General features: G+C 51.9%; 1 protein-coding gene across 1 annotated transcript; it reads right to left on the bottom strand.

Moving 5' to 3' along the window:
- Window positions 1–7,358: 7,358 nt before the first annotated feature.
- On the bottom strand, window positions 7,359–9,784 carry SCGB1A1 (secretoglobin family 1A member 1). The gene is made up of 3 exons (XM_016220520.2): window positions 9,730–9,784; window positions 7,746–7,978; window positions 7,359–7,406 (listed from the first exon to the last, which is right to left on the bottom strand). Exons 1-3 carry the CDS (start codon window positions 9,782–9,784, stop codon window positions 7,359–7,361), a joined length of 336 nt encoding a protein of 111 aa, XP_016076006.2.
- Window positions 9,785–10,229: the final 445 nt, after the last annotated feature.

Here is a 10,229-nt window from a genome sequence, read left to right as displayed (position 1 = left end):
GTTGGCTTCAACTTTCCCACTGGAGGCCCCAAAGGGGGACTCTGCTATGAGGGGACCTGTAATGCAGACTCATGTCCGAGTGATGAGTTTTCCTTTTGCTTATCTGGATTTTCCAAATATTCTTCAGTGAGGGGCAAGAGAACAAAAAATCGGATCACGCCTTCCTAGGAATCAGGCGCAAGCAGATGTGTCACAGTGAGGTGGATGCCCGACAGAGCCCAGCTCAGATGTGGTGGGTGGTAGAGAGAGCCCGGTCCTCGGGGCGTCGGAGGGGGTGTGGCGAGCCCAGGAGCTGAGTCTTGAAGGAATCTTAAGGTTGCCGGATTTAGCAAGTGAAAATACAGGATGCCTGGTTAAATTTCCATCTTAGCTAAATAATGAATTATTTTTTAGTATAAGCATGTCCCAAATATTGCATAGGTTACAAAGACTGGAGTTTGGGTGTTTAGGTGACTTTGGGAAGGGGAGGCACTTCAGTCAGTGGAACAGCCTGTGTAAAGATATGATGTGTAAACAGCACAGATTTGTTGCCTGTTTCAAATATTAACGTGTGTGAACCATCGTAATGCAAGTGTCACCCGAGGAAGGAGGTCTGCCTGCCAAGACCTGCTCTGGGCTGGTGGCATCAGGAGATTTCTCCTTTGCTCTCCCTTTTTTGCATCAGCCCCTCTTCCATGGACCACGCACCTAGGGCTGGCGGGAGAATAGATGCCAAGCGGGATGTGGATTATTCTAGAAAGCAGTGCCAGGCTCTGTCTCATGGCTTTGTGGCCTCAGAATCTGCTTGGGGGAACAAAGGAGAAGGGTTCTGTCTCTCAGAGGCACATACTACCCAAGCCTGCAAACCAACTGCAACCAGAAGCACGTTCATTAATGAGAAATGCGATGGCCTAGTGGCCAAACAGGCGCACCCTCGCCCTGTGCACAAACCTCGTGAAGGCTCAGCTGCTAGCACAGACTTAGACTGAGGGGCTGTTGGAAGGGTGCCCAGTAGAGGTGCCTCGTCGTTGGCTCCTCCATCGCTCCTCCCTGCTCAGGACCCACCCGTCTCCCATCCCCCCTCTCTGGCCCTCCTGCCCTTCTGTTCATCCAGTGGGTGCAGTACCTTGGATTCGATTTCCACTTACTAGGCCACACCCACATTGGAGTCCTGTCCCCTCAGGACTCCTTGGTCACCTGGGTGCCATGTGGAGTGTGGCTGAATTCTTCCCTCCTGGTTAGGGACAGTCTCTTGGTTCATCCCTGCAGATGGCTCACCCTATCCATTGTCTATGAATCTGCCAGCTTGACTCGGAGGACAAGCTTATTCCCAGGCCTCGTGCACTGCTGCGCCTTGATGTAGGTGGGGGAAGCCGCAGGATTTGAGGCCAGAGCGAGAGGCAGGGCAGGGGTCCCAGGAGGGCCTCCGGAGCCGGGTGAGGAGTCTGAACTTTATCCTGTGGGAGTCTGGTAGTAGGGAAGGGTTTTAAGCAGAAGCATGAAATTACTGCCTGATGTCTGGCAATTAGGAGAAGAAAACAGGCAGACCTCGGAGACACTGTGGGTTTGCTTCCAGACCACTATGATAAAGCGAGTTTCGAAATAGAGTGAGTCCTAATCTTTTCCCTATAGAGGATCTTGCCCTCGTTTGTAAAAATATCTGATCTGTGAAGCGCAATAAAGCTAAGGGCAATAAAACAAGGTGTGCCTGTGGTGCGGAAGGGGCAAGACTGAAATCTTAGAGACCATTTAGGAGGCAGAAAAATGGTCCTCCAGAGATGTGCATGTCCTAATTCCCAGAACCTGTGACTATGTTAGGTTACATGGCAAAGGAAAGTGAAAGTTGCAGATAGAATTGAGAGTGCTAATCAGCTAGATGGGCCCAATGGAAGGGTCCTCATACGTGGAGGAAGGAAGGAGGCTGAAGAGGAGGCCAGAGTCCGAGAGAGAACTGAAGAGGCTGCACTGCGGCTTATGAGGGTGGGGGAAGGGGCTACGAGCCAAGGCTTGCAGGCGGCCTCTAGAAACTGAATAGGAGAGGAACCGAACTCTCCCCTAGAGCCTCCGGACTGCGGACACCCTGACTTTTAGCCCAGCGAAACCATTTTGGACTTCCGGCTTCCAGATCTATAAGATAATAAATTTGTGCTTTGTTTTTTTTTTTTAATGCATTAATTTTGTGGTAGTTTGTTACAGCCACCTTAGGACAGCAATTTAGAGGCTATCTGCAATAATCCAGGCCACAGATGGCGAAGGCCTGATATTGGCAATAGGAGTAGAGAGAAGGCGACAAGTTCAAGGTAAATTGAGAAGGTGACAGACTTAGAGAGCCATCGGACACATAGGGTCAGTGGGTCAGGAGATCTTTCCCCTGCCCTGAGGCCTGCTTCCCATCTCATCTCCACTGGGGAGCCCCCAGCCCACATCTCCATCTTCTCCTGGGGCTGAGGGAGTTCCCATGTCTGTTACCAGGGCCATGAGAGGGAATTCTAAAGGCACTCTGCAGTGACGTGCCTCGCTGTCACTCAGGATGGTGGGTGCTGCAGGCACATAACTAACTGCAGATATTTTGAGTTAACTAGGCTTTGTGATAGGATAGGAATCTGATCTGTCCATTTGATGGAGACAAATCTGAGTTCCAAACCCTTGGTTTATCCGTTCCTACGCTGGCGACCAGCATGCTTAGCTGAAACTATTTTCAGATTTTTTTTTTTTTTTTTGCATGTATTATAGTTTCATAATTTTAGTTTGGTCATGGAAATACGTTGGGTGGTTAACTCATGACTCACCCTCATATTGTTCCCCTGCGCCTGCTGGTGCGCTCTGTAAGTGCTGGGAGGAACGGGCCCTAATTACACGTTTCAGGACGCCTCATTTGTGTGGCCCTGTCACCTCAATCAAGGCCTTCTTTATCTTCCATCTGAAGCCATTTTGCGCCGCAATCGCCCTACAGTGAATTACTACCCACAAGCACCCTGGCACTCGCCCACAGCGTGCCTGGCATTAGCCACAAACTGGGCATCATTCTGTCCACATCATCTTGATAAAGTTGGTGAGGGCTGGTTTCATGTCCCCTTCCTGCCCTGCGAGTCATTTATAGATTTTCCTGCCCAGCTCTCGTGGTGAGGGTGTAAAATGCAGCTTTCCTACCCACCAATCACTACGGGTAGGGCAAGCCCTGGGATTTCACAATGTGACAACCATGTTTGAGAACTACCTTTCCTCTTCAGCTTTCTTCAAGGGTAAATGTTCCCTTGGTTGTAGGTTGGGGGAGGTGGACCCGTAACAGGTAATTTTGAAAGAAAATTTTCACTCAGGTTGACAGTGTAGTTGACAATGTGACCAAGACATGTGAACTTTCCCTGGAATCCTCAGAGGCAGGAATGCTACAAGGAACAGAGTGCTAAAAATACATTTCTTGTTTTTAATCTTTTGTTTTGTTTTGTTGAGGTACATTTTACCTTTTTTCTTACATAGTTGGTGCACAGTACTTCTCAAGCGCAGGAAGCTCATGTTGGAACGTTGTTTCTGGGCTTGGCATAGTCACAGTAAAATGACCGACCCTGTAATTGTGTATTTCTATGCGACGGGGGTGGGCAAACTGTTTCTCCCCCTCTTTCTTCTCCAAATATAAAAGCTATTTTAGTTTGAATTTGGCCCGCTGGCCACAGTCTGTGACCCGTGCTATAGCATCCGATTAAGCCCATGCATAGGAAAGAACCCCATGAGCATTCCTCCAGTTCTCTCTGTTTCCTTCTGCTTTCTGGCAACGTGACTCACACAGTCTGCTCCTTTTAAATGGAATGCACATCACCTACATCTCTAGCCCCCTTGAGGCAGAGACGTCCCTCAATACAATTGTCCTTCCTTTTATCCCCACATACCTGGGTTGTATCTGCACCTAGGTAAATATTTTCCCAGCTGTGAATAGGTAATTACAATTCTGACCCTTTGATGGGCTTGGATTCTACCCCTTTGAACAATGCTCACCTAGGTGGGTGGCTCACCCAAGGCGAAGATACGTGAATTAATGATGACCCTGGGTGCAGAAGAAGCCAGGGCTTTAGCAGTGAGGGGGTAGGGGAAGTGGGGGTGGCAGGAGAGCTCCACCCTGGGCCAAGAATCTCTTTTGGAATTGTCTGTCCCCCTGACCTGCTCTGGAATTCGTACAATCTCCAGCCCTCCTCTGTGGCTGGCGACGTAGGGCCCCTTGGCGTGGCTTTATAGTTGGTGAGTGCACTTGTGTATTTTGGGGGTGGGGGGACATTTCTCATCAGTTTCATTTCATTTATTGCCTCAGGAGATTCCCACATTTGGGATCCCACTCTCCGCAGGGCCGGGGTTGGGGCTGGGCTCTGGAGTCTGGGCTGTGTGAGGAGGAATCCATAGATGAGAAATTACGAAAACAATCAATAAAGTAATTACTAGGTTGTGGCTTCTGTTTCCAGACTTTAAAAATGGGCAAACAGAGGTCAAAGTTCTGCCCCGCCCCAGGGCCTTGGTCCTCTCTGCATTCTGGGCCATCTCGGGTCCTAGGTGCTGTTGGACTTGCCCTTGGCATCCTCTGGGGATGAAATTATTACTAATTCCAAAAGGGCTGACGCATCGCTGGCAGGGCTCAGCAGGCAGCAAGTTTGTGTGGCTGCCTCTGTTTTCCCTCTGAGTTCTGATTTTAAAAAAACCTCAAAAATAAAATTAATCATATAGATGATAAAAGATCCCTAGGGAGGGGCTGTGTTTCATCATCTTTCCCGCAGAATGAGCCTCGCCGCGTGTGACGTGCAGGGTTAGGAGCCCCAAGGCCGGGCCCGGTCGCACGTCCGCTCCTGGACGCCTTGGGCGACACTGCCCCCTAGTGGTCGGCGGCGGCAACGGGCGCCGAGGGCGGGGAAGGCGCGTCCCTGCGGACCTTTCTGTGCTGCGGGGCTGGGGCCGAGCCCGGGACCCACCGCTAAGCGACGGGGGGAAGGGGGGGCTTTATATCAGACACGGGACCTATCTTTATGAGTTCTGCCCTTTGCACATTTTGTTCTAGGGCGGTTTTAAAAAGCGATCAACAACACTTTTTGAGCGGCTGGTGCTGCGTGGCGTGTGCAGAGGGTGGGAAGGGGCGGGGTGGGGGAGAGGGGCAGGGCCCTGGGCCGAGCTGCGGGACGGACCAGTGGGCAGGAGGCTGGGAGATGAAAGGGTAATGGGCACGTTCTGCATTTTGAGTTTTACGACAAGAGTGCTGGGAAGCTTCGGAGGATTTTATGTGCGGGTGGGTGGGGTGGAGGGGGTTCCTTTTGATAAAAATTGCTTTGGGTGTGTGTGGAGGATGCACTAAGGGGGCGCTAGAGTGTGAGCTGGCAGCCAGTTAGGAGGTCCCCGGGCCGTGCAGGGGAGACCGCGGTGTGGTGGAGGGTGGGCCTGTGCCACCTGGGGGTAGGGGGAGGCTCTGCAGGGAGACTTGCTTGACCGGACCGACGGTCCTGGAAGGGGCGGGTCAGGATGCCCCTAGAATTTACTGAGATGAGAAACACACTAGGGAGGGGGATCATGACTTCTGCTGGACCAGTGGGGGTTGAGATGTTGGGTAGATGGTAGAATATAAGGGAAGGAGGTCTGGGCTCTCTTGGTGGCAGGTAACAGACACCTAGAAGGAAGGATCTCCCAAAGGTTTTGAGTTTTCTCCCTGGGCCCCAGGGCAGGACTCAGTGGGACCTCAAGGAGGGTGTGGGGCGTGGGAGGGAGCCCTGGGCACCCTCCACACTGCCTGTCTGTGCACCTGCCCGCTCTTCCTTCTTGCTTCCCTCTGCCCAGAGTGCCCTGCTCGGCCCCCTCGCCAAGTGACTGGCTCCTCTCATCGCCCCCACTCTCTGCTTAAATCCTGGGAGGAGGTCTCCTGAGCTCAAGTTGGCTGCCCCTGCTACTCTTGCTCTCATCACTCCACGTATTTCTTTTATGGCTTTAATCACAGTTTTACCCATCTGTCTGTCTGCTTGTTTATTTTGCTGGGCCTACAGCCTTCCCCGCTAGAGTGCCAGCTCCCCAGGAGCAGAGGCCACTGTTTCCTTCACTCGGCTCTATTTGGGGCTTAGTGCTTCTTCACACATAGTGGTTGGATTATGAAATCTGCTCCCGGTGCCTCAGATGCTCAGTACCATGAGCACCTCAAAAGTGTCAGTCAATCTTAGGGATTAATTTCATTCCTGAAGACTCTTTGCCACAAGAGAAAAGAGGTCTTACTCTCTTCCTGCAGGAAAGTTGACTGGACAGGGGCTCAGGGAAGGGGGCAAGTTAGAGGGGCGCAGGGTTAGAGCCAGAGCACTGCCCGGTGATCAGCAGCAACCAGGTGCTGAGCAGTCTGGCCATGACACCCCTCCCCTTCCCAGCCTCTTCTTGGCAGAGACGGCCATAGGCAAGACTAATATGAATGTATGGTTTGACTGAGAGGCCTCTGCAAATTAAGCCTGGAAACAGGATATCCTTAATAGTGGTGACAGATAAAGGGTCTAGAAAATGAAAAATTTTTTGTTTTTTTCTTCGGTTTCTACCCCCTTTAGAAAATAGTTTGACAAATGATTTCATGTAGCAATTATAAAATGAGTAAAGAAAATTAACCCAGCATCTCTGGGGACTCCCCTTAGGGTCTGTCACGCCTCAAAGTCATTCCCAAGACCCTGGGTCCCTAATCAAGGCATCAAGTCCATTTCTTCCTCCAGCCTTTGCTTCCTGAGTTTTACAGGAATCTGCTTCCTTCCAGAGGCGAGGGCCATTGTCATGTGCTACGTGTGCTCTGGGGGAATCTGACACAGGGCCACCCAGCCCTAACAGGTCCCCCAGTGCTCTGTCAAAATGTGCACCCTTTGTCTTTGGGAAGCGGAACGCTCTGGAAAGCTCCATCTTTGCTCTCAGGCATGTTTGGGTAGCATAGTCACCTTAAATATATTTCTTTCTACCTAAGAGCTGAATCCCAAGGGGACTGCAGGAAACAGAACAGTTAATCTCATCACTAGATGGTTGGGGGTTGGAGGGTCAGCCTTGGGTCGGCTCCGGGTAAGCTGCCACCCCATATGGACCCCCCTTTCTCTGCAGGTCAAGTCTGAGCAGGGCCCTGGTACATGGCCAGGTGTGCTGGAGGCTGTTCCTGTGGCCTGTGCCCAGCCTGGTGGGTGGACCAGAAGTGAGGCCCACTGGAAGTGGGCTCCATGTATTTGCATGCCTACTGCCTTTGTTTTTTCTCTGGCTCGCATTTCCTCCAGCAGGTAAATAAAAAAGAGGCTGGGCACAAAGGTGAGATGCTTGTACTTTATGGAGGGGGGCCAGGCAGGCCAGGCTGATGGGGATGGGGTGAAGGAAGCGCCGGGAGCGGCAGGAGCTGCAGTGGTTGGAGATCTTCAGCTTGTAAATCCTAAGCACAGAGTGGGCTTTTTAATTATTTTGTCCTAAAACAAAGAAACAAAAACCCCAAAACCCTTAGTATAATAGTGAATGAACCTCAGCATTAGGCCAAGACCCCAATACACAGAAACTTTGGTGTCAATTAAGAGGCTCAATTGCTGTGGGAGGAGCTAAGCTCCTAAGGGCTTGGGTTGTTTCTCAGCAGCCTGGTAAGGGAAGGGGAAATGGCTGTGCCTGCCCCCCACACCCAACCCCCTCCGCAGGGGACACCTGCATTGTGACCCTCCTCTCTGGGTTAGGAAAGGGTCCAAAACTGGGCCCACAGTGCTGCCGAGGGACTTGGGGACCCACCACCAAGCAGCTCGGGCAAAGGAAGCTCGTACCATGGCCCTCCTGATGTTGTCCCTGTCCTGCTGGGGCAGGGTGTCCACCAGTCCCTTTATCTTGATCGCCACATCTTTCATGTCCTCATCAGGGCTGAAAACCTCTACTGAGGTCTCATAACTGGAAAGCGTGCTCATGAAGAAGGTTTTAATGATAAAGTCAAAGCAGATCTCAGCACTTTCCCATGGTGGCAGCTCCTCAGCTGAGTCTCTCCCAGCTGCAGACGCCGGGCCTGTCAGCAAGAGATAGCAGCCTTTTCATCGAGGACACAGCATGTGAGAGCTGGTGGTGCTCCAAGCTCTTTGGTGCTGTGTGGCAGCTTCCTGGGCTGCAGCCCACTTCTGCGGCTTGCCCGAGCCTCCCTTGCACCTTCCTGGGTTGGGGTGGGGGCAAAATGCCACTTGTTCTTTCTCTTAGGGCTCTAGGCAGACTATCGATCGCAAAAGCTGCTGATCTGATTTTTGATGCAGTGTGTGTGTGTATTGGGGGGTTGGGAAGAGACCATTGAGGGTTTCCAGTTGTTGTTTTAGCAAAACGTGTCTCTTACCAATGGTTAATGAGAGTCTGAGCCACTCCTCACTGGGGCACATGGCAGAGTCAGGCTCTGGCAGAAAGAAGGCCTGTACCCCCGAGCGTGCACCGTGAGCGCTGGGCCCTGTGGGGCGCTCACCCACAGACACTCTTCTTGTGCCTGTGCCTCACCCGGTGTGCTCCCAGGCCCTGCTCCCTTTCCAGGTCCCTGCCCCCCGGGACACGGGGAGAGCCCCAACGTGGCCAGTCCAAACCAGAGCTCTCCAGAACTTAGATCCCTGCTTTGCAACTATGTTCTCAGGCAGGTGACCGTAGCTCAGTTTTCTGGTCTGTGAAATGGGGATAACATCCCTGCTTTGCAGGGTTGTTGTAAGAATGAAGCGAGATAGTGTGTGAAAGGGGCTCAGAACAGGCACGGGCACATGGTGAGCACTGAATAAATGTTAGATGTTGTCGTTATTATTAGATGTGGGACACAAACGCATCCCAGACCCACCCCTTAACATATTTCAGTGCTATGTGGCTGAGCCACCCCCTCTGTACACAGCACTGAGACCTCCTAATTAATATACATTTTAGTCCTAAATGTTATTTTTCCTTAAAAACAAATATCTACACAATAGCTGCCTCTTAGTTTTGGTTTTTTAACTCCCCCACTATTCTTCAGGGTCATAAAACTTATCACCATGGGTATTATGAAACTTTCAAAGTCAATTAATTGGAGTGTGTTCAAAAATATATTTTTTTATTGTTTATTGAAAGGAGTAGAATGGCTGATACAGAGTAAAAAACAGTTAGGTGACCAATTCCCAAAAGAGATGAAGGGTTTGGAGGGAGGTGTGATCCACTTTTCTCCCTTCTCTCTCTCCCCCCTTTCCGATCAGTGACATCTGCAACTATTCAGATTCCTAATCCCTTCTTCAAAGGACAAAACTGTTTAGAAAACTCCACTCTGGGCTGGTAGTTTCCTAAAGGGAAGATCCCTTTCTAGAATATTCCTCTGCCAGGAATGGGAGATCTTGCCTTAGCCTGGGTTTCTTTTGGACACCTGAGGCTCTGCAGCTCCTTCCAGCTCCCGTGGCTGCCAGGGTTGGGTGGAGACCTCAAACCTGGAGGCTGCACCAAGATCTCTAGGCATCTTGGGGTCCATCCAAGATTGGGCTTTGGGGAGCTCATTACCTCACTTCCCTCCTTCCCTCCCGTCTAGTCCATTCCCTGGAACTCTGAGGGTGTTGGATGTGGAAGATTAGATACTTTTCAGGTTTCCTCATAGCCTCGGGGCTCTTCCCAAGTTTTCAGATGGGCTGGTCACCAGAGCCAGCTTCCTGGCTTGGCCTCAGCAGTCCCAGGCCTCCCAGCAGCTGAGCAGAGGGCGCAGACAGCTGCCCCTCTCCTGGGCGGCAGGGAGGGTTCCTGAGCCCAGCTTGGGGGCGAGGGGCTCTGGGTACTCACCAGGGCTGCAGCAGAGAGCCAGGGTGGCCAGGGCGAGGGGGCAAGCAGCCTTCATGGTGGCGGAAGGCTGGTGAGGGAGGCTCTGGCCCTGTCACTGGACTGTGGTCTTGTGTGACCATCGGGTGCTTTCTTATATCCCTCCTCCGAAGGGGGGGGGAGGGGGGACAGGGCTTGGGCTCCACTTAGGGGCCCATGATATTTATTTGGGTATTGACTCGGTGGGAAAAGTAAATATTCTCTTTTCTTGGCACAGTTTCTGTCCCCACTGAAACCGAGCTCACACAATGAGCCACTTGGTGATGGTGGGGGGAAGAGCCCAGAATCCTGTGTGGGGGCAGCAAGGGGACCTGAGTCGGAGGGTGTGGGGACCTGGCCGCCTGTGCCACTCTCTTTGAACCTGAGCACAGGGGCAGTTGGACCAACAGAAGCAACTATAGAGCCCCCCTGGGCCCGCCACCCGAGGAGAAACTGAGGCTCACAGCTCTCTCAAGTGGCAGTGA

Source organism: Miniopterus natalensis, chromosome 11 (assembly GCF_054644295.1).
Source record: "Miniopterus natalensis isolate mMinNat1 chromosome 11, mMinNat1.hap1, whole genome shotgun sequence".
Classification (NCBI taxonomy): Eukaryota; Metazoa; Chordata; class Mammalia; order Chiroptera; family Miniopteridae; genus Miniopterus; species Miniopterus natalensis.
This window is presented reverse-complemented; position numbering and strand designations above follow the sequence as displayed.